At 45.3% G+C, this 24,685-nt stretch overlaps 1 protein-coding gene across 1 annotated transcript; it reads right to left on the bottom strand.

Moving 5' to 3' along the window:
* Positions 1-24: 24 nt before the first annotated feature.
* Positions 25-20,988, bottom strand: NSG1 (neuronal vesicle trafficking associated 1). Its single transcript, XM_035114029.3, has 5 exons — positions 19,963-20,988; positions 19,175-19,329; positions 12,687-12,803; positions 3,922-4,032; positions 25-2,094 (listed from the first exon to the last, which is right to left on the bottom strand). The coding sequence occupies exons 2-5, from the start codon at positions 19,301-19,303 to the stop codon at positions 1,894-1,896; spliced, it is 558 nt and encodes a 185-aa protein (XP_034969920.3). The 5' UTR covers positions 19,304-19,329; positions 19,963-20,988; the 3' UTR covers positions 25-1,893.
* Between the last annotated feature and the right edge of the window lie 3,697 nt (positions 20,989-24,685).

The following is a 24,685-nucleotide window of genomic DNA, read 5'->3' as shown; positions in this document are numbered from 1 at the left end:
TTATATGGGACCGAACTCCGCCCCCCCCCCAAATGCTAAAGGAAGATTTGGCACATAATTTATTGCTTTTATGCATTCCACACAGCAATGATGACATACTAAAAGTTCTTTTACAACATGAAACTATGTTCAGTATGAAAAGTTCTTAATGAAAAAAACTGGCCTTTGCTAAGCGGGCTCGTGATGCTGAAATGTATCGGGAGAAAATGTAACCGGAAGTGGAACCAACCATGTTTGTTCTACTACATATGTGTGTTTTTTTTTTGGAAAGCATGTGTCTAGAAAAATAATGAAACTTTTGACATGTCCACTGGGAAGTAGCACACTCCGAGCATGGACAAAAATTACCAGCTGGAGTGCTTTGGTCCAGTGATGACCAACCCTTCCGTCAAGTGTACGCAAGTCAAGGCCCAGGTTTGAGAGAGTATAATTCTGGCGCAGTGCTTTTCAACCAGGGGTACTTGTACCATTGGACATCCTGTCAAGTGCCACTACTTATAAGCATTGCTCTGGCGCCCCTGCAGTGCAGGCTAGCACAAAAGCACAGCACTGGCCACATGGGCAAGAGCCAAAGCCAATCTCTGAGCCACAGCCTGCCGCGCAACATTTCCGCGGTTTATTCCAGGCGTGCTACGGGTTGACTGCCCAATGTTTAAGCCACTTTTTCCAGCTATAAAGTTAATGAAAATATTTATGTAATGTACATTGAAAGGTTTATAAATAATAAACATGTAATAGTTTAGGAACTTGTCAACACAATAAACGTGCACCTACAATTCTAGGCTTTTCTACTACTCCCCCCACCCACCCCAACCCAAGTTTATCTCAAGAAGGCAGCATGTCTCCTATTCTCCCTTTCCCCACATGCCATTTCAGATTCGCAATGGGAATAGGGCTATTTTTATGCATTTAATGCATTTTCTCCCTTACACCCAGTTCTAAAATGTTTACATTTTAGAGTCCAGTGGAACTGTTTTCCGGGTAAATATGCTTAGGGTTGCAGCCTTAATGTCTAAAGATTAGAAAATGCCCAAACAGTGCTGCTAACACAAAGCTTTTTGTAACATATAAAAAGGGAAACATTTTAATGTTGTACAAAAAGAGAAAGTTGTAAGAAAACTGCTCCTCCTGTCGTGTTGCACATATTACATTGTGGGCTAGCTCTACAGTGGCTTTTTTTGTCTGTTCCGTAGGGCTCCACTACTTATCAGAATATTTTGCTGCCTAACATTTTTGCACATTCACTAAACATCATGATCCACCATTAAAATGTACCTCTCCATAGTGTCTGTTTTGTGTCAGTGCAAGTCCATATACAAGATTCTCTAGCCATAGTGGAAATGCAGTGAAATGTTCACAGCTTTAAGAAAACAACAATTAAGCATGCCTTGTTGCAAAGAACTTAATTACTTCTAACATATCTGTTACAGTGAGAAAAAACAGGCCAACTTTATTTTTTGGTACTCATCTTGGAGTCGCAAACCAATCTAAAATACAGTTTATAACTAACCCACATAATTTCTAGTTGTGGCTATGATAATTCAGATTGCAAAACTGGTTTAAAAATGAAACATTAGTACACACAGTAAAATGCACAATTCTCCCCTGTGTCCAAACCCCTGGATGGCTCAATGGAATTCTAAACTGCAAAAATGTACCTAAAGTTGGAATTATTAACAGAGAAACTGGTGTTAAAGCTCTAAAGCATTGCTGATATGCACTTGGCCATTAATGGTCTAAGTTTTCATTTTCTTATTTTTCCTTTTTGCAAAGCAGTTATCGGCAAACCAAAGCAATTGCACCATAAATATGAGTAACCTCTAAATTATCCATAACAATGAGACGTTCGATGAAAGCCCCCTTGATAGCTTCCAATCAACAAGATCAATCATGTTAAGCCGATTTCTCAGCTGCTTCAGTCTCTTGCTCAGAAAGTTTCTCTTCCGAAAGCACCGTCATCCACGGAGATACGGATCGTGTGATCGTTTGTTTGGCCAGGTTGTAGTGGTTTATAACTGTATAAAATTTCCCTCTAGCACTAGAGTCTTGTTCAGAGTAGTAGTTCTCTAATCCAGCCGGAATGCATTGATTGTTCTGAAAGACAATCATTTCAATGTATTAAAATTATTTCTAGGCTATTTTTCTATTGTTGTTTATAATTTAATTCAATTCGTGGTGGGTAGCAAGAATAAAACAGCAGGACAGCAAACTTGCCCACCTTAATGTCTGCACCTTGAAACTAAAAACACAGTCTTCTAGCCTTGCATATTGTACCCGCCCTTTCCCTGGGTTTTCATACCCAGTTTTCATCCTGTGCAAGCTGAAGGAATACTGAAGTTTTCTCCTAAATTCTCACTCAGTCCGCTGTGGGTACACTTTGTCACACAGGAAGACCCTAGCTCAGGGATCAGCAAACTTTTTCAGCAGGGGGCTGGTCCACTGTCCCTCAGACCTTGTGGGGGGCCGTGCTATATTTTGAAGGGGAAAGAATGAACGGATTTCTATGACCCAGAGATGCATTTTAAATAAAAGGGCACATTCTACTCACGTAAAAACATGCTGATTCCTGGACCGTCCGCGGGCTGGATTGAGAAGGAGATTGGGTCGGATCCAGCCCCCGGGCCCTAGGTTGCCTACCCCTGCTCTAGATACACCATCCCTCCAAGATATGCACTAGAAGAGTGAAACAATTTCCCCTGATGTGTAAATCATAAAAGGACTTCCTGTTTCCTGTAGGTTCTCAGTAGGAGGTGGGCACGTAGACCGTGATCCAGCACAAACCCTGCCTCAACAGTCATTCCAAAAACTAAAAATGCATGCACACCTTTGATGCAATTTCCCACCCCAGTAGCCCCAAACAACTTTTCAAACTCCCTCCAAATATAAAGGCAGTTTGATAGAAGAGGTGTTGAAGCAAGAGCTGCAAAATCCTGGCTCTGTGCACTCAGCCTTTGCACAGCCACTTATAATCTCACTTCTTTGATTATTCCCATGAAGTCCCCCCCCTCCAACCTTACTCTTCAGTTTCTTACACTTTATCTCTATCAAGATCTAGGCTGACCCTCCTTAGAACCTTCCTGTAATAGACCTCTCCCCTCAATGCCTGTTCTCCATGTGGAGTACCTGATTGTGTGTTTCCTACAGCACTTTAAAGAAATTTTGCCAATCATCTGCTTGAGAGGGAAAGGAGCACAGCCAGGTGGAAGAGACGAAATCTAGGAACATCCTGCCTCAAGCAGCTATTAAGTGGAATTTCGTTTTTGCTTCAAGGTTCAGCTCTTGGACCAAGAAGGGGGGGAAGTGTGCTGGACCAGATGGCACATGGGATTCTCAATTCAGTGGTGGGTGGGTGTCTAAGCTTGCTTAAGTCCAATTTCTGCTCCAAACTGGATCCGGGGGCATGCCCGTGTTCTCAAATGGTGTGGCAAAATACAACTCATTTATGAGTTTTCTCACCTGTCAACATCTCTAAAAAGTGGAGTAGGAGTCAAAAGCCCTGCATTTATTTAAACTTAAATCTATTGTCTGAATAGGGAAAAGTAATCAACTAACATTATTTCATTGGCTGACACCGATTCTGTATTCATTTTCAATTCTCTGAACATTGAGTGGAATATTAGCAAAACACCCTCCACAAGTGCACAGGGCTTCTGTTGCTGTTTTGTTTTAAATTATGTAGCAAGAATATTAGCGCAAGATAGCCTAGAATTGAGAGGGACAGAAATGACCTGTTCTCCCTGCCTCTCATAATTTTGCAAGCCCCTCAGGCCGCCTTGAGTTTTTAACCTGAACCAAACCCCAACCTCTTTGAACGATTCCTTTAGTTTTCATTATTGGTTATGCCCCTAAAACAATACAAATGATCAATAAATCGGAATCACTGTGACCTGTTGTTGCTGGTTTTAGAAAACTGTGCATTACCTTGAAAATGAAGCCTTCTGGACAGGTATGGTCATATTTGTAAACCTTGTAGACTACCAGAAATACAACACACGTCAGGAATGCAAGGGCAAAAAGGACCAAAACAGTTACCTGCAAACACAATATATTAACAACATATTCAGTGAGGCAGTTTTCTGTTAATTGCACACTGTTCATCCCCCAAAAAAACCACTCCAGAAAATGATGGAAAGTTCTGAAACCTACCAGAGCTCCAATTCATGCCATGAAATAATAATAATAATAATAATAATAATAATAATAATAATAATAATAATAATAATAATTTATTATTTATACCCCGCCCATCTGGCTGGGTTTCCCCAGCCACTCTGGGCGGCTTCCAACAGAAAAATGAAATAAAATAATCAATTAAACATTAAAAGCCTCCCTAAACAGGGCTGCCTTCAGATGTCTTCTAAAAATCTGGTAGCTGTTTTTTTCTTTGACATCTGATGGGAGGGCATTCCACAGGGTGGGCGCCACCACCGAGAAGGCCCTCTGCCTGGTTCCCTGCAACTTGGCTTCTCACAACGAGGGAACCGCCAGAAGGCCCTCGGTACTGGACCTCAGTGTCCGGGCAGAACGATGGGGGTGGAGACGCTCCTTCAGGTATACTGGACCGAGGCCATTTAGGGCTTTAAAGGTCAGCACCAACACTTTGAACTGTGCTCGGAAACGTACTGGGAGCCAATGTAGAGCTTTCAAGACCGGTGTTATGTGGTCTCGGCAGCTGCTCCCAGTCACCAGTCTAGCTGCTGCATTCTGGATTAGTTGTAGTTTCCGGGTCACCTTCAAAGGTAGAGCCCCATGTAAAGCGCATTGCAGTAGTCCAAGCGGGAGATAACTAGAGCATGTACCACTCTGGCAAGACAGCGAAAAAGCAGGTATATACAGTGCACCTAAATTAACGTCACATACGAGTCCATTCATGCTGTTGCCCAATTCCTGTAATTCTTCCCCCACAAAAGAAAGGGCGAAGATTCTGTAAATTTGTCTCTGTGCACCAACACCACACATTTCTTTAGATCAGAGACAGCAAACCCGCTCATCCCTGACCATTGGCCATTCTTGCTATGGCTGATGGGAGTTGGGGGCCCCAACAGCATCTGAGAAGCCACAGGTTCCCCATCCCTACAGGCTTGTGCCTCTATTTCCACCTCCTAAATTAGAGCAAGGGCTTGGTGTGTCAACTGAACTTATAAAAATGACAACATCTCCTTCAAGGCAGATTTTATTAAGTCCATTCTAGCAGCACAAGGGAGCGTCTTTCCTCTTTGCTAACCAAGTCAAATGATATGTATTATGGCTATACAGTCTGCTTCTTAAGCCTATTTTTAGCCTTGCTCACTGCAATTGTTCCGGGTAAAATGTTTCACACCAAACCTTGAATGCCAGTACCTGTGCAAAGGCTGCTCTTTGTGTTTCTGGCTTCATTCAACCCCCAATGAAAAACCAACTTCAGTTAAAAGTACTTCTTCCCTATTCTTCTAAAGATGGAAAGCTCTACTTTACCCTTCAGCAGAGAGTTTGCTCCTGATAGGCAGGTTTTTTACTGCCTACAGTGGTACCTTGGTTTAAGAACAGCCCTGTTTACAAACTATTTGGTTTACGAACACCGCAAAACCGGAAGTAGTGTCCCAGTTTGCAAAACTTTACCTTGGTCTAAGAATGGAAGCCGAACGATGGAAGGGCACCAGCGGGAGGCCTCATTAGGGAAAGGGCACCTCGATTTAAGAAGAGTTTTGGTTTAAGAAGGACTTCCGGAATGGATTAAGTTCGTAAACTGAGGTATACCACTGTATTTAAATAGTTAAGCCTTGCTGGAAGAAGGGTGTCTTCCACATGTCATCTGCTCCCCAACAACACAGAAACAGAATCCCTTATGGCCCTAAGTCTATACACCACACAGTGACCGCCATGCTTATAGAACTGAAATTGCTCATTTTATTGACACGTCATCTGTGTTCCATTTGCCTTGATTTACCCTAGAGAGGATTATCCAAGATGTGACTTATCTTTGCTTCTGGTGATAAGGGCTCTACTTTGTTTTTGATCACTCTCTCATAAGAAAATGTCATGAACATTTTGGAGTGTCCTTTTAGATTCAGACTCAGTCCTGTCTATATTCCACTGAGAGCCGGGAGATGTGAAGCGATGAGCAGTGATCTCCATTTGTCCATCAGAAGTTCAACCACACAAGCAGTCACTATGCCAAAAATATCCCCTTCTTCTTTTGGTCATCTGAATTCTTGCATTGGGAGGATGAAGATTTGCACTTGGCTAGTTAGAGATGCCAGAAATGGACTGTGTTACTGTACTGAGGGTTCCTAGCCTACTCTTCAAACTGCCATTACCATAGGAAACCACAAGAGCAACAATATTCTAACCATTGAAATTGGACAGAACACCCAGAACTGCATAGACAGATTACATTCCCAGATATGCTTGACTGGAAAAGAGTGATGTCTTTTAATTAAGGTAAAAGTAAATGTATTTTAAGGGACGTGGGTGGCACTGTGGGTTAAAACACAGATCAGAAGGTCTGCGGTTCGAATCCCCGCGACGGGGTGATCTCCCGATGCTCGGTCCCTGCTCCTGGCTAACCTAGCAGTTCGAAAGCACGAAGTGCAAGTAGATAAATAGGTACCACTCCGGCGGGAAGGTAAATGGCATTTCCGTGCGCTGCTCTGGTTCGCCAGAAGCGGCTTAAGTCATGCTGGCCACATGACCAGGAAGCTATACGCTGGCTCCCTCGGCCAATAACACGAGATGAGCGCCGCAACCCCAGAGTTGTCTGTGACTGGACCTAATAATCAGGGGTCCCTTTACCTTTAAATGTATTTTAATTTTTGAATGACTCCCAAAAGGCATGGGAGCCTTTCCCCTTAAATTCATTCCTCCAGTAACTCATGGGCAGGGCAATGTGCTTCCTTCCTGCTACACGTAGGAGGACAGGGGAGTTCTGAGATGAAGCCACACCATTTGCCCAGTCCTCTTGGTTCTTCCATTATTGGAGTGGCTTGGAACCTCAGAAAGCAATGGGCGCCCTGCTGCAGTAGCATATGGACCAGGTTGTGGACTGCTTGCTTGTCTCTTGAAGGCCTTGCTAACAGATACCTCTCTGGATGCTTTCTGCCTCTGGGACCCTCACGCAAAGATCTTCATACAAGGATGCAGAAGTCGCTGTGTTCTGTGTGGTGGGAGTCCTAAATCAGACACACTAATGGACTGGATGGAGAGCATTAAACTGAAGCTCAGATTGTGTTGCGGGGGGGTCACAAAAAAAACCCAGAACAACATGCAAGGGTAGGAGAGAGGAGATCAAAATACTCAGGGAGTTCCCCCCCCCCCACAGGAAGCAATCATGAATGAGAATTGGCCACCTTAAAAATGCTACAAGCAGTGTAACTGAAACTTACAGATTGTTGTGATTTGAAAGCTTTAGAATGAAAGAGTATACATATAATTGGATAAAGTGCGGATTTCCTCTCCTCCCTTTTCCTTTTCAGCATCAAGATAAATCCTGCAATTCTCTAGTGGTGCAAAATCCTACAGCAAACTCTCTCCAATGCATCCGTTACTTAGCAGCCAAAGCCAACAATCAAATACCATGAAGGTAATCCCAGTGTGATAACCATAAAGTAATATCTAAGTGACAACGGGTTTTTCATGTTCCATCCACTAGTACATAACAATGCAAACATTTAATAATCCTCCGAGTATATATGATTCGGGAGTTGTTTTTGGTTTATTTTCTTTTACCGTTAAATAAATTAAATAAAAGAAAAAATAAATAAATTGGAGTTCTAATTGTAGATACACCGAAAAGAAGGGGTTTTTTACACCAAGAACTCTGGCCAGAAATTTCACTGTTAGGAATAGATCCTACTCGCGAGTTACAGTCAAATAAGGTATGTATTCTGGTAAGACTTCACAGTCTTGAACAGAACAAATGAATACAAACAAGAAATGAACTTCAAGTTCACTAGAGAATATGTCACAACTGAGAAAATAATACTACATTACAGTGTAAAGACACAAAAGCTATCAACTAATAATATCTGTAAATATCAGTCCGATTCCAAAAGTGTTCAAAAGGGTCGTTTTATATAGAGCCGGAATGCCAAGTCGATTCAATAAAAGGACCCAGTTGACAGGGCCCTGTTTTGATATGGACGTCTTTGTCAGCTAATTTATGAGGTCGTGTTGACTTGTGAAATAAAATTCTATGTTTTTCAAATAACGTGTCTGAGTTTGTGGAGATCAGTGTGTATAGAAATATTTAGATACAGATATTCTAGGTGTACCCAGGTGGCGCTGTGGTTAAACCACTGAGCCTAGGGCTTGCTGATCAGAAGGTCGGCGGTTCAAATCCCTGTGACGGGGTGAGCTCCCGTTGCTCGGTCCCAGCTCCTGCCAACCTAGCAGTTCAAAAGCACGTCAAAATGCAAGTAGATAAATAGGAACCGCTACAGCGGGAAGGTAAACGGCGTTTCCATGTGCTGCTCTGGTTTGCCAGAAGCGGCTTTGTCATGCTGGCCACATGACCTGGAAGCTGTACACCGGCTCCCTCGGCCAATAACGCGAGATGAGCGCGCAACCCCAGAGTCAGTCACGACTGGACCTAATGGTCAGGGGTCCCTTTACCTTTACCTTTTTACTCTTGGTGTAAAAAAAACCATTCTTTTCGGTGTATTTTCTTCTACCTGCATGAAATAGCTGTATTCACTTTTACATGCAGAAACATCCTGATTTGCTTTTAATGAAAGTTGTTGGTAGATTATATTTCACAATGCAACTTTGAAGTCTTCATCTACAAAGCACTATGCTGCATTTTGTACAAGTTTTAGGAATGTTACACACACGCAAAATGATCTAGAAACTACTAGAACTCAATTCTTAATTTGACCCAGGACATTGGTTAAATTGAGGTGTCACAGTAAACTCTCATTTGAGCTTCCAAGCATGCAAGAGCCAAACCGTGGCTTGGCTTGCTGAGTATATAGCCTTGCTTTTTATAGTGTCATGTAATCATAGAATTGTAGAGTTGGAAGGGACCCCAAGAGTCATCTAATCCAACCCCCTGCAATGCAGGAATCTCAACTAAAGCATCCAGGACAGATGGCTACATCAGCTCACTTGTCTCCTCCCATTACTATTATTATTTATTAAATTTGTATACCGCTGTATACCTGTAGGTCTCAGGGTGGTTACAGCATAAAATCACAAATAATACATAATAAAAACACACCCAGAAACCCCCCCTTTCCCAAACTGCTCTGAATTAGTGAGAAATTCTGTGTGTGGTGCCTATATTTATCTCCCTTTGGGTCAAAAAGTAGCTGGCCAAGCCATTTCGGGTTGGAAGACTCACCTGAAGGCAAAGTGAACCCCTTAATCATTACTGCTGTTCCAGGCCGATTCCTTCTCACCCCAAAAACTGCATTTTAGTTTAACAACAACAACAACAACCTGCTTAGAGATCACCCATCTCACAGAGTTTCATCTAGTTTGGCACAAATGCAGGTAGGCTAATCTTAAAATTGTTCTCATAGGACACGAGTCCCCAGCTTTTTTTGGACTAGTGGACACATTTGGAGTGTTGACAAAGAGCCGTGGATGTAGGGGCATTGGGGGCAGGGAGCACCATAATTCACAAAATGGCTGCTATGGCCGGTCATAGAAAACAAGGTCAAAAGCCAAGTCACTTGCCCCAGAAACTGAGTGCAAGGCAGAGGTCAGGTCTGGGTCCCATTGTTTCCTCTAGTGGACGGACCAGGACACATTAGTGATACAGTGATATGTATGGCACTCTACAGAAGCACTGATGTTAAACAAGCCTCAGTGCCATGCACATTCATTGGCACATTCATTTTTGACCAGCTACAACTCGGAACCCAGACAAAAAACAATCCGTCTTAATTATGGTTTACTGACATTTCAATAAATTATAGTTAAGATTAACTGCTGTGTTTGAGTTGGGGTGACACAGCAAGCTGAAGTTAATCAAAATGGAAGCGAAAGACTCCAATCTCCTCCTTGCAGCTTAGTTTATTTTCTAGTCCAATGATAATCTGACAAACGGATAATAATAAAACTAAAGTTTTCTACCAGTTGAAAACTCCCACAGTGCAGCATGTCATCGTTACCACCAGCTTCAGCTATTTCTTTGGGAAGAAACTCTTAAGAAATGACCTTGCCTCAAACCTTTTGCCAGTTGGTTAGAACATGGTGCTGATAACACCAAAGTCAAAGGTTCAATCCCCACAGGAGACAGCTGCATATTCCTGCATTGCAGGGGGTTAGACTAGATGATCCTTGGGGTCCCTTCAAGCTCTACAGTTCTATGGTTCTATAGCTATACATGGTTGCTTTCACCAGCAATCTTAGCTGTTTTTGTAACTGCCTTCCTCAGGCCTTTTGCTTTCTGAATGGAGTTGCACAATTTTTATAGGCATTGGCTGGGTATCATGAATTGTGTCACAACACAATGCTATCCATTATGTGTATCCTTTTAGAATCATAAAATCATAGAGTTGGAAGAGACCACAAGGGCCATCCAGTCCAACCCCCTGCCAAGCAGGAAACACCATCAAAGCATTCTTGACATATGGCTGTCAAGCCTCTGCTTAAAGACCTCCAAAGAAGGAGACTCCACCACACTCCTTGGTAGCAAATTCCACTGTTGAACAGCTCTTACTGTCAGGAAGTTCTTCCTAATGTTTAGGTGGAATCTTATTTCTTGTAGTTTGAATCCATTGCTCCGTGTCCGCTTCTCTGCAGCAGCAGAAAACAACCTTTCTGCCTCCTCTATATGACATCCTTTTATATAGTTGAACATGGCTATCATATCACCCCTTAACCTTCTCTTCTCCAGGCTAAACATACCCTGCTCCCTAAGCCATTCCTCATAAGGTATTGTTTCCAGGCCTTTGACCATTTTGGTTGCCCTCCAAAATGTTTTAGTGTTACAATTTTGTTTTGCTTCCTTCCTGCCAAGAAGCTCACCTGTCTATCTGGTATCTTTGTTTTTGGTTCAGTACCAGGTAATCTGAACTGTGAAGCTAATTTCTCTCTCTCTCTCTCTCTCTCTCTCTCTCTCTCTCTCTCTCTCTCTCTCTCTCTCTCTCTCTCTCTTTGATCCTCTAAATTCCAAACATGTGCCAATGACTCAATACTTTTAAATCATATTTATCCTTTAGCAGCTGTCTAAGCCGGTGACAATTGGGTTAGCAAAGCTACACCTTCTTCCTGAAACAGCCACACTATTCCAGGAACTTTTAATGGGTTTTCGATGTTCTGTCCCATGTTGGTTTATGCTCCTCTGTTATGCAAAGTCCAAAAAAAATGTGGTACAAAAATTGTAAGCACCAGCAAGGCCAAAGTCTTCTCATCCATTACATCGAGTAGGAGGGATTTCACATCACTGATACAGAATAAGGGTTGCCTCAAGATGCATGCCAAGGATAGCGACATTCAGAAACAGCCCTAATCTACCCTGACCTTCCAACAAAAGCTAATCTTTTGTTTCTCTGCTCATCCAATCTTTAAAAGAAAAAGCAAATTGACTTTGGACCACCCTTTCTATCAGCCCTCCAACAATTTCCAGCCCACATAATTTTTTACTAGCCCACCTGCCAAACATAGTTATATCAGTGCCTTGCAACAGACTGATAGTCTCAGACACAAAGAATCAGCTCCCCTCCAAATTAAAAAAAAAGCTTCACTGCTTGGTAACCTGGACAGGATTCATCCTTTGCTGCTGATCTGGTGGCCTGTGGTACTTGCAAGTTTACAGCATTTGAGAACATCATTTTTCATGCACCATCAAATGGATGATAAAAACCAGCAAATTCATGAGTTCAAACATCAAATTTCTGAGACAGTCTACTGACCAGTGCAGACCCTAAGAACAAAGGAATAAGGAGGAGGGACATTTAAGAAAATTAAAGTTAACATGGAAATGAAGGAGCAGAGGTTCAGGGAGCTATCCTTTTATGCTAAATAAATAACAACCTCTAGATAAACAGGCATAACCCAATAGGGAATTATCCTGCACATCCAATATTTAAACACACAGTTCCCATTAATTTAAATGAGGCACATGCAAGAGACCATCCTGTTGGTCTGAGCCCTAAGATTTTGCATACAGGTCTGTAGGGCTTTCTTAGAGCAATCTCAGTCAAATAAATAAATAATATTTAATTTCATTTATGAATCACTTCTCATGAGGCTTCCCAAGCACAATTTACAATGAAATAAAAATCACAGAACAACTGCATATATAAAGCAGCTAAAACTCTAGCATATATAAACACAACATTTTTCTTTCAAAAACAGCAACACTTCTATGAATCTCTTCAAATTTATCCGATACCAGATGGGATAAAAGTCTCCCCCTGGAAGGCTTGCTGAAAGAGGAATGTCAAACGTCTCCCATTTTGCAACAATAGCAGTGGCAGGGCTTCATCCTTTGGCACCGGGGGCGGAGAGCAGGCAGGGGCAGGGCTGGCGCCCATAGGGGCGTGGCATGCATTCTGGGGGCGGGGACTGCCCCCTGCAGGGGTGGGGCACCCAGCGTGGGCAGGGCGGGGCAGCCATGATGGCGCCCCCGTCGCCCCTCCCTTCCTACGCCCCTGACAATAGTTGTGGGTTGAGTGAGTGAGATGATAGGTTCTAAATACAATAGAATAAGTCAAGCATCTGTTTCTTTATGCCAGAAATAAAGTTATGATATGACTTACCTTAAACCGTTCTGAGACACCTTCAGTGATACTGACTGTGAACTCAGCTATTTTAGGAGTACGGAATTTTCCTTTCTTGCGGTCAGGTTCATATTCTGTTTTTGTCTTGACCACCACCTTTGCAAGGAACATCAACAGGAGACCAATTACCAGCTTGATTGGTGCAGCCAAACTCTCAAACATATAACAATGCAGCCGCCTGTCCCTTTGTGCATGACTTGCTCATTAAATCTGGTTTGCAGAGAAGGCAAGCGCCACAAAACAAACCTGATGAATCCAGATCTGCAGCTCATCTGCTCACATGTCAGAGGCATCGGGGGGGGGGAGCTGTTCAAATCGTCATTCAACTCATTACATGCAATTCCGTCCTCAGTGACATGAACATTATGAGCATAATCTACCAGAACGTTCTCCTGTGAAATAGTTCCTGTTCGTTTCAATTGGGGTTTGCTTGTGCAGGAAATGTATCCATGAGCGGTGATAATATTTATATGCCAGCTTTCTCTCAACGGCCCTCAAGGTATTAAAAAAGAGTAACTTACTAAAAACAAGAGCCAACAAAAAGCAAATCGCAATAGCCAAACACAGCAGCAATTTAAATTAATTCAAAGGCTTCCTTTAAAAGCCGGGTTTGGGTTACTGTACTTCCTAACAGCCAGGTTGTGAAATATCATGGCATTTATTTGGAACATCTGCAAGGCCTCATTTGCTGAATGAAGATGTTTATGGGAAAAGGTCACCCTTAATGTTCTTGATGTCTCAAACAGTTTAGGGCTAGGGTTGCCAGTCTCAGTAGAGGACAGGACCTCTGTGCCTTTAATTTCCCTGCTCTCTTTTGAGCCTGGAAACCTTAAAGAGAAACCAGCAGACCCTTTGCTTGGAAATTAAACAAAGGGCCTGCTGGTTTCTCTTTAAGGTTTCCAGACTCAAAAGAGAGCAGGGCAATTAAAGGCACAGAAGTCCTGTCCTCTATTGAGTCTGGCAACCCTGTTTAGGGACTGTGCCACAAGGATCTCCCCACCACTTTTTAAGCAGCTGCATAACATGTGCTCTCTTCTGCCATTGTACCGGGGAATTATGAATGCAGGTTATTTCTGGAAGCAGATGCGTAACAACCACCTCATTTCCTGTTATGCTGCTTTTTTATCACTAATTTGACACCAAGTCTTGCCCTTACTTTGGTGTGATATTAGGCCATCATTCAGGTCTCTAAGTTGGGTATTGCCATGTAAAAGGAAGCTTGTGTTTTACCGCCCCCCCCCCGGTGTATAAACACCCTTAGGCTGCAACTCTAAACATCCTTACTCTGTTTTCAATGGGGCTTGCACCATACTTCTGAGCAGACATCTCCACTATACATTGAAAACAAACCCCAGCAATTCCAGTGGTGTTCACTTTCATCTCAATGTGTTTAAGGTTATGAATCTTCCTTAAACACTGGGTGGCTTAAATTGGGCGTGGCCAACATGGCACATGTGCCCACAGCAGCATTTCATGGCACCCACAGGTTTCCTTCCCCAGCATCCCCCCCAAAAAAAATCATGCTTGAAAGAAGCATTCTGTTGTAGCCAATATACGTAATAGCCTGTGAGACTTGAGGGGTTCTCCAGATGTGCAAATGTGCCCCGAAAGGTTGGCGAGCCCTGACTTATCAGGGTCTATGAAGAGCTACTGTGCATCGTGACTAAGAGGTTAAGCTATAAATTGGGCAGCTCAATAGCAATGACCCACCTTTTGTTAAGCCTTTTCTTAAAGGTTCCTTGAAATAATGGGTTGCACACAGTGCCGTTCTTTGGTGAGCAAAACATCCACGGCAGGCCTTCGTCTTTCTCCCCTCCCCTCTGCAGCCCCCCTGCGTGCCTCAAAATGTGCTCTGGAGGGTTGGGGAACCCAATGGAGGGACCAGAAGGGGAAGTCCTGTGACACAGGCAGAAGTCTGCTCATGCAACACTGGGCTCCAACCACTTGATAGGAAAGTGTACTATTATTGCCCTTTCCAAACTCACTGCATCGGGCAGAATTTGATGATCCAATACCATATCAGAGAAGGACAAGGGGTGGCATGCAACCAAGTTTTACTCAACTGTTAGGTCCATTAATTTCAATAGTAAAACTTCAAAATGCCTCATGAATGAGGAAACCTGTTGCTACATATACCATGGTCTTTTCCTAGGTAAAACTTCCCTGTAAAATTAAACCTTGAAAAGCCTCCTTTTAAAAATCACATCACTAGCAAACGGCACTATACAATGCAGAGGTGAGCAACCTTTTCTTCTGTCAAGGACTAAGCTCTAGAGTCTAGAGGCTAGAAGCAAAGGTGGGAGTGGCTACCTGCCATTTCTCTCTCTCTCCCTTGATGGCGTATCTTTCCCTCTCCTGTCTGTCTTTCTCACCCCCCTTTCTCTCTCTCTCTGCCACCCCTCCTGCCATTTCCCCCTTCTTTTCACCGGCCTGAAATCGGGCCAAGAATTCATGCTGAAGCCATGTTCCTACCTCTGCAATAGTGTGTTAATGGAATTGCATGAGGGACATCTTTAAAAGGGGGGGGGCAGCTGCAAGGCCCCTCTTGAAGAAATTCTTCCCAATTCCTGTTAATGTTTTTAAATAGCAACCAGTGGCAAACCTTCCTTTCTTGGCCAAGATGCTTGAGCTATTCAGTGCCTTTTGCAGGCAACATGGTGGCTTTTCATCTACTGGCATTCCTGGATAGCACAGGTTTTCTGATTTCAATTCTGACCTGGTTTTGGACAGAAATGGCTTTTTAACCATTGGCCACTGCTCAATTTCAGGAATTGAAGAAGTTGCCTTAAGTGGACTCTGATCACTGATACATCTAGCTCAGGGCTATTGGCTACCTGGTTATTTGTGCAATGTTTCCAGAGAAGTAGAATGACTCCAACGATTTACTGAACAATCAATGTGATCTGTTTGCAGGGAGGTTGCATGACGTTGCATGAAGCAACTGTGAAACCACATTTTCCTCATCTCAAAAAGTCTGATTTTGGGAGGAAACAGGTTTGCTAGGAAAGAATACAGATCATCTTCAGTTGTGCCACCTGGATTTGTATATGACTGAATCCCACCTGAAAGCCGTGACTGCCTAGAAGTGCCCCGAAATGAGATGTAGACTTGCCAAAAGCCTCTAATTAACAAGGGGCAGGCAGGCAGGCAGGCATACTTGCTTTCAGCCTCTGATTAAGCCAGGCAATCCCAAACTTTGGCCCTCCAGATGTTTTGGACTACAATTCCCATCTTCCCCAACCACTGGTCCTGCTAGCTAGGGATCATGGGAGTTGTAGGCCAAAACATCTGGAGGGCCGCAGTTTGGGGATGCCTGGATTAAGCCCTTAACTGTGGAAACAGTTAAATGGTTGGAGGGAATTAAAGGGTTATCTGGAGGACCACAGGTTCAGCATCTGCCATCTAGAAGGAATTACTGTAGGTACAAGTAGATGCACATGCAAAAAGGGAGTCGCAATACACAGTATCCCAGCAGAAGAGTGATCCCAGCTTCTTCCTGCACTCAGAATGCAGTTGACACAATTGACAACTGAATGCTGGAAGTCTATTGTCCTAGCCTATTGTCTTGCTCCACCCCTTCCATACCTCAAGCTGACTAACTGCCTTTATTCTATTTTTCAAAACACACACACACACACACACACACACACACACAATGTACATTCATTAAACTGAATGTCCTTTTTTGCACTAGTTGCTTATTTAAAAACCACCTAAGCAAAACCATATAAAAATCCTGGCCCAGAGAGGGGCGTGGCCTTGTGATATCTCAGGGAGCCAGCCAAGATTGGGTTTCCTCAAGCTTTGGAACGAGTGGAAATTGCACGCCTGAGAACTAAGCCAACTTCAAAGGTAAATGCGTTATGAGCCAGCATTCCAGGTTTTGTTTTTAAATAGTAAGCAAGCTGGGAGAGGCCATTTTCATAAGGGCCACAACACACAAGGAGGGGAAGTGTTCATTCTTCCCCCATCACAACTCTGACCAAAAATCCCCCATTAGCCTTAGGAAGAAACCTCTTGCTCCTGCCAGTGCTAATAGACAACTGAGTGCCATGTGTAGTTTGACCCCGATCATTATTAACGTGCTTCCACAGGGGGTTCCCCACTCAAGCTATCTATGTCTGCCTGCACATACGCTTGGGATACACACATGCTCCCAGCATCGCTACTTGGCTACCATAAGGCAGAGGAGGCAACATCCATGTCCGCAGCTACTTTTAACAAAAATGGTTCTTGGGGTAGCTGCAAGTGGCAAAATGGCTGTTTTGGAAAAGGGAGAGACATAGCAGTGGGGGCTGAGGGGCAGGACACAGCGGCATCCCTTGTGTTACCATGAGACCAAAGCAAGTCACACAATTTCTGCTGCAACTGTAGTCTTCTCAGTGTGCAGCTTTGGGGGGGGGCTCATCTTACTGGGCAGAGGTACTGGGCAGAGGTACTGGCTGACGAATTCCTGCACTGCTGCCCTATGGGCCACATGGTAGAGAAGGAATGTTCAAGAATGGCCTGGATTCAGTGGTAGAAGGCCCATTTTCAACTCAGTTGTAGGGACTAGTCTATGCAATTAAAGGAAGGGGATTGTGAAGCCTATGGTTTAAACCAGGCACCCCCAAACTTCGCCCCTCCAGATGTTTTGGACTACAATTCCCATCTTCCCCGACCACTGGTCCTGTTAGCTAGGGATCATGGGAGTTGTAGGCCAAAACATCTGGAGGGCCGCAGTTTGGGGATGCCTGGTTTAAGCACTTCTTTCGTGGATGGAAATTATGCCAGAGGGAGCTGGCACCAGGAGTCCTTGTTTATTATATGGACAAGTATAGTAGGGGTGGTAATCACTGACTTCTGCTCCTAACAGACCTAGAGAAATTAACTTAGTCAAGTTTATTAATTTCAACGGGTCTACTCTGATTAAGAGCAATATGATGGTGAAAAATCAGCCTGGAACCCAGTTTCCAGATGTACTTGATGCCCAACTGCCAGTTACATTATTTGGCAGTTCTGGTGAAGAAGGAAGGGGAACCCTCGTCAAAAGCCAAAAAGAGTAGCTAAAAGCCTTTACTAGCTAGCCCAACTCAACAACGTTTTCCAGGGGACATGTCAAGATATGCTCCTATCCCACATATAACCTTGTCATATTCTTTATTGGAGAACAAAATTACGTAGGAGCAACAACTGAAGAGGTGGGCTGGGTGCAAAGAGAGTATCTGGTGGGCAAGAAGCCACACCCAGGGATGTGAACAAAAGCATGTAGAGCAGCTGCAACAAAGCCTTTGTGTGTTCTATGTTGCAACAACCATAGCTCTCAGATCTGCTATTCAAGGCTTCCAGGACCCTAAGTATATCTACAAATTCCTTTTCCAAGCACTGCTAGCAATTTATCTTTACAAGCTAGTTAAAAAGGGCCAGTACCTGTTCTGGGTTGTCTCTAAAGGATATTTTTATTTAAATTTGTATATATCACCCTACAAACATTTTTTGCAGGGTACTGGTAGTTCACATAGGACTTCTATTTTTTTTTTTAAAAAAAACCTATCATAAATAATATGGAATACAATAGTAAAAATAATTGTACAGCGATTAAAGGACAAAAGCAGCAGTTAAAACAACTGAAATTTAGAAGCCAGGGGGAATAATAAAGAATTTGCCTGGCACCAAAGAAATAGAACTACTTCAGCACCAGACACCTGGGGAGGGAATTCCACAAACCCAGTGCCACCAAACTTATCTGAGGTTAGTCCAGTATAATTGTCTGGGTTCCCACCCCACAGTCCTAGGAACTATAATTTTGTGTGGGTGCTGAGGATTCTCTGCTATGGTTTTTCCCTGGGAAGAGGCAATAACCATGAAACCAGGTCAAATCTGTGGCATAAGCTATGAATCCCTTTCTGTCCCTAGAAAATGTATCACTTCATGATGTTGGTAATGTACTGCTATTGAAACCATGCACGACAATCAAGTTTCACATGTCCTTTATAGGCACAAGCATTTCTTGTGAAAGGCACCTTCCTATCAGTCCCAGGCAAGAGGTGCATAAGACCCTTATGGGATTGTCCTCTGCTTTAAGTCGTCTAGGGAAATCTATTGGAGAAGATCTGAGAGTATTTTTGTTCAAAAATATTTCTTAAGCTGCACTGCATACCCTGGAAAGACAAGGACAACCTCATTATTCAGAATAAACTTATTATTCAAACACATAGGGATGAGGTTGGCAGCACCTTACTGGGTAAACAATGGGGGATTTTGAGATTCAAATGCTGTAAAATGGAGTAAAAAGACACAGGGATATTATATGACTGAAACAGATGTACTAGACATATGATACTGTGATTTAAAAGGTTCACAGGAAGTAGCAATAGAACCAGGGTTTCACAGCGTTGCTTTGCAAGCCTCTGTGACAGACATTCTTTTGTTGTTTGCCTGAGATCTGGGTGCGATTGTCAGGGGTGGAAACCAAAAACCGACTGTACCTTATCAGGAGGTGGGAACTGTAGTTGATTGACATCCAGGGGTGTGATCAAGGGGATGGTGTCAAATCCATCCTCCAAGAGGGGCTGCTTTGTGCTCTTCTCGCTAAAATTATTTCCCAGCTTCACCATTTTCTTTTCCTGGACGAAAGGGAGTCCTGGAAAATGCACACGTGCGGAAGCGCAAAGGACGGATCACAAGAACACTCTGCACCAAAAAATGGCCAGCCTCCCTCCCGATACGAGACCACTTGCCACCTGGGGGGCACTACCAACGCCACTTTCCTAACATGTCATCCATGGAGGGCTTGGGTGGGGGGAGAGTGCGCTACTCGATCCCTTCGCGGAGATCCCTTCCATCCCCGCAATTCGGTGCGCAGCGAGAGAGCCGCTTGCGCGGAGCCTGCTCTGCAAGTTCTAAGGGTGGGAAGGAGGCAGTCTCTGGGGGCGAGACCCTTTTCGCCCCTCTCTGTGCCCCCCCAAGCCCTGGCTTCCCTTTCTTCTCTTCCTCCCTCCGCCTCCATCACGGTGCCCCTCCTTGAGTCCCTGCTGCCTCCCTGTCTTCCTGCATCCCTGCATCCTTTCTCCCCCGCGCATCTTCCTCTCCATTCACCCGCCTTCCCCTTTGTCCTCTCTTCCCTTCTTCTCCGAGACACAAGGACTGCGAAGAGGTGCTCGCGGCTTCCCACCCCCACGGGGGCCATGCCATGCTTTCGTCCCCACCCCACCCCACCCCACCCCACCCCGGCTGCAGCCCCTCCTTGCCCAAAGAGCGCAGCTCTGCGCCTTACCTAGCCTCCTGCTTTTGCGGATGTTCCCTCGGCTCGTGGCTCCCCAAAGCCAAGCACGGCTCGCCGCCTGGCCTCCTTTCCTCGAGCTCTGGCAGCAATGGCGGAGCCGCACGTCGGGTCTGATCGTCGCTCGCGAACGGCTGGTGGGGAGCGAAGGGAGCGCGCAGCCGAGGGAGCGGCGCCGGGTTAATGGGCGAGCGGCGAGTGGCTCCTTCCTCCAACAGCAGCAGCGCCTCCGGCGTGACGCAGCCCGCGCGTCGCCTCCTCCCTCCCCCCCCCGGAGCCCCAGAAGCACGAAAGAGCCCCCGGGCGACCCACGCCCCGTGCGCTCGGGCTGCGGCAGAGGGAGGGAGCGGGCGGGCAGACGCGCGGTGCGCCGGAGCGCGGGGAGGGCGCACGGCGGCAAGGGCGGGCGCCTCGGCGGACACGAGCGGCCCTGGCGAGCGGGGGGCTCCGTCGGACGGAGGCTTTTGCAGGGTGTGGGGTGGGCAGAGCAGAGGGAAGCTTTGGCGAGGCAACTGCGCAGCGAGCGAGCGAGGCCGGCGGCCGGCGCGTGTGTTCCGCGGGAAGCTCCCGGGGCAGGTGGCGAGTTGGGCGGGGGTCTCCCGGAGCGCGTGCGCCTCTGCTGGCGGCGCCCTTCCGCACGATCCGCAGTATTGCTCGCGGCGCGCAGTGGTTTTTATATATATATATCTCACTCGGGTTTATTTATCTCACCCGGCCGGACTGGGTTGGGGTGCGGGGCTTATTACTGAGAAAACGTCCCCTGGAAATCCCCCACCCTGTTAAAAAGGAGAGGACCCCAAGGCTCCACCAGGAGAAAACAAGCGCAGCGGCAGCCAAACAAAGGGAAGCGGGAAGCTGTCTGCGAAGCAGTAGGGGATGTGGGTGGCCGACCCTCCCGACCCCCGCCCAGGCTCCAGCGACCGCCCCGGAGCGTCTCTTCCGCAGCCAGGAGCTGCTCGGATGCCTCGTCCCACCTCCGCCGGCCGGCTGCGCCTGCGAGCATCGTGTCGCTTGCAGCCTGGAGCGGCGAGGGCAGTGGCTGCGTGGCCACCCCGAGACATTGAGTGCAGAGAAGGGGAGCGGTTTGCCTGCTGCATCCCCAAAGTGGGGCAAAGCCCCACACGCGGCTGATGGGGCACTTTGCCTCTTCTTCCTCCACTTCAGATAACTTGGGCCGTTGTCCTTTTAATGTCACCAAGGGGGCCGGGGAGTCCGCTGCGGACCAGCTTGCATGTTAAGTTAGCTGCTAGTTTTAGAACTGGCAACAGGGCACCATAAGACTAGGAAGAGCCCTCAGAATCCTTGAATCTTAGAGTTGGAAGGGACTCCAAGGGTCATGTAGTCCAACCCCTGCAATGCAGGAATCTCAACTCAAGCATCCATAACAGATGGGCATACAACATCTGCCTAAAAACCTCCAAGGAAGGAGGACTCACCAACTCGGGAGAGAGTCGGTTCCACCATCAAACAGCTCCTGCCACCAGAAAGTTCTTCAGGGTTGGAATCACCTTGAATCCATTGGTTCAGGCTCTATCCTCCGATGCAGCAGGAGAAAACAAGCTTGCTGACCCTCTTCCATGTGACAGCCCTTGAGATAATGTATTTGAAGATGGCTCTCTTATCTCCTCTCAGTCTCCTCTTTTTCCAGGCTAAACGTACCCAGCTCCTTCAAGTGCTCCTCATAAGCCTTGGTTTCCAGACCTTGATCCTCTTGGTTGCCCTCCTCTGCACATGTTCCAGCTTGTCAACATCCTCCTTAGATTGTGGTGCCCAGAATTGGACACAGGGCTCCAGGTGTGGTCTGACCAATATCAGGACCTGGATCTGAAGACTATGCTTGTGCTGATGCAGCCTAGAACAGGCTCCTCTTCTTCTTTTTTGCTGTTGCATCCCACTGTTGACTCATGTTCAGCTTGTGGTCTACAAAGACCCCCTAGATCCTTTTCACATATACTACTGGCAAGCCAGATGTCCCCAGTCTTATATTTGTGCATCTGGTTCTTCCTGCCTAAGTGTTAAGTATAGAACCTTACATTTGTCTCTATGGAAATTCTTTTTGTTAAGTTTGGGCCCAGTTCTCCAATCTGTTATGGTCATATTGAATCCCGATTCTGTCTTCTGCGGCACCAGCTACCCCTCGCTGTTTGGTGCCATCTGCAAATTGGATGAGCATTCCCTCAATTGCTTCATCCAAGGCATTTATAAAGATGTTGAATAACAGTGGGCCCAGGGCATGTAGAGATCTCACACACATTCATATCTTGTGTCTGGGCTTCTTGTAAGCATCCAGCTCACCACAGTGGGAATACAATGCTGGACTTGAGAAGAGCATTGCTGGGTGAGGCTTAACCCTGGCAAGTTCCCATGCATGGTAACTGGAGGCAGAAATGGGCTAGGAAAGAAGATGGCACTGTTTTTATGGCACACATGAGCCCCAGCACATCTCATGGTAGAAATTAAACACTGCAAAGGAATTAATTGCTCTCTCCATTGGTGCCTCTGCCTGCCTCTTGTTCATTTAATTCAGGCATGTCCAAAGTCTGTTTTGGGGGCCTAATCCGGCCCCTGTGGCAGTTTATTCCCTAAGGTAAAAAAACAACAACAAAAACCCTCAACAACTTCAATCCTAAAGAAAGCTCAACAACTTTGGCCAGTCCCCATGGCCCTTCACTTCATCAAATCTGGCCCTCTTTGGAAAAGGTTTGGACACCACTGATTTAATTGAACAGTGTGGAAGGAATTCTTCATGGATTTTGTGTTTGATGGTCTGCCTTAGACACCAGCATGAGTTAACTTTCAACCCTGTGGTTACTTTGCTCCTATCCTTGAGTCCTGGTGGCCCTTGGCTTCTCTCCTTGCTGGAACATCTTCTCACCCAGAGGCTTGTGGATCCAGACCAAAGGTCTATTTAGTAGTCTATCTGTTTCCCATCATGGCCAACCAAATGCTTGTAAGAAGCCTACAAGCAGGACATGAGTGTTGCAGCAGCACTTTCCCACTCCTGGCCCCCCAGCAACAAGTATACAGAGAAATGTTTCTTATTATGGAAGTATAGAATAATAGAATCGTAGAGTTGGAAGAGACCACAAGGGCCATCCAGTCCAACCCCCTGCCGAGCAGGAAACACCATCAAAGCATTCCTGACAGGTGGCTGTCAAGCCTCTGCTTAAAGACCTCCAAAGAAGGAGACTCCACCACACTTCTTGGCAGCAAATTCCACTGTCGAACAGCTCTTACTGTCAGGAAGTTCTTCCTAATGTTTAAGTGGAATCTTCTTTCTTGTAGTTTGAATCCATTGCTCCGTGCCTGCTTCTCTGGAGCAGCAGAAAACAACCTTTCTTCCTCCTCTATATGACATCCTTCTATATATTTGAACTTGGCTATCATATCACCCCTTAACCTTCTCTTCTCCAGGCTAAACATACCCAGCTCCCTAAGCCGTTCCTCATAAGGCATCGTCTCCAAGCCGTTGACCATTTTGGTTTCCCTCTTCTGGAGACGTTCCAGCTTGTCAGTATCCTTCTTGAACTGTGGTGCCCAGAACTGGACACAGTACTCCAGGTGAGGTCTGACCAGAGCAGAATACTGTGGTACTATTACTTCCCTTTATCTAGATGCTATATTCCTATTGATGCAGCCCAGAATTGCATTGGCTTTTTTAGCTGCTGCATCACACTGCTGACTCATGTCAAGTTTGTGGTCTACCAAGACTCGTAGATCCTTTTCACGTGTACTGCTCTCAAGCCAGGTGTCTCCCATCCTGTATTTGTGCCTTTCATTTTTTTTGCCCAAGTGTAGTACTTTACATTTCTCCTTGTTAAAATTCATCTTGTTTGCTTTGGCCCAGTTGTCTAATATATAGTATACAACTGTCATGACTAGTAGCTATTTCCAGATTTCAGGATTCCTACCTGCCTTTCTGCACCTGCCTTCCTTTTCCTTGAAACCTTAGGAGAGCATTTCCAAACTAAATAAGACCATTAACTTCACTCCCAACAGCTGAATGACTGGGTACCTGTCCCTTTTCTCCAGAGAAGCTGTGGAGGGAGGGGGAGAGATTTCAACCAGGGGAATGGCAAGTGTTTAATCAAGCTTTGTTTTCCTGTTCAGATTAACAGCTCATAGTGCAGCACTAAAAAATTGCACCGAATACCAGTGACACCCGAGTCCTGCCCCTTAGCTGAGAACTTAATGGGGCAGATATCTGGTCTGGATACTTGGCCCTGCTCACCGATCTCTGCTTGGAGCTTACTGGTGGCAGATGAGGCCTGCTCAGTTAGAGAGGGCATCGGGCTCTCGATTCTGCTTCCCTGTATGTTGTGAGTCCCCTTGGGGATCCTTGAAGCAGACTCCCCGTGGCCCATTTGCACAGGAGCCTCTTCTCTCTTAGAATACCTGTCTCCAAACAGCAGGACAGCTACATGGGCCAGTTGTGTTTCATGAGCAGTTTAGCTAAAGAAATGGATTTATCAGTGCTGTGCCAGTAACATTGTAATAATCAACAATACTAGTGTATTATTATTTTTTAAAAAATAAATAATAATAATCTGGCTTATTGAAGGAAAATCTGTTTTGCCTCATGTTTCTTGAGAAGCAGAATAGAAAATCAATAGTATCCTGTAAAAGAAAAGAAAATGGCTGAAGAAATATTTTGGCTGCTGCTAACACAGACAACCCGTAACCACTTTTCCTATTTAAAAGCTTGCCATATGACGTC

Source organism: Zootoca vivipara, chromosome Z1 (assembly GCF_965207765.1).
Source record: "Zootoca vivipara chromosome Z1, rZooViv2.hap1.1, whole genome shotgun sequence".
NCBI classification, from domain to species: Eukaryota; Metazoa; Chordata; class Lepidosauria; order Squamata; family Lacertidae; genus Zootoca; species Zootoca vivipara.
This window is presented reverse-complemented; position numbering and strand designations above follow the sequence as displayed.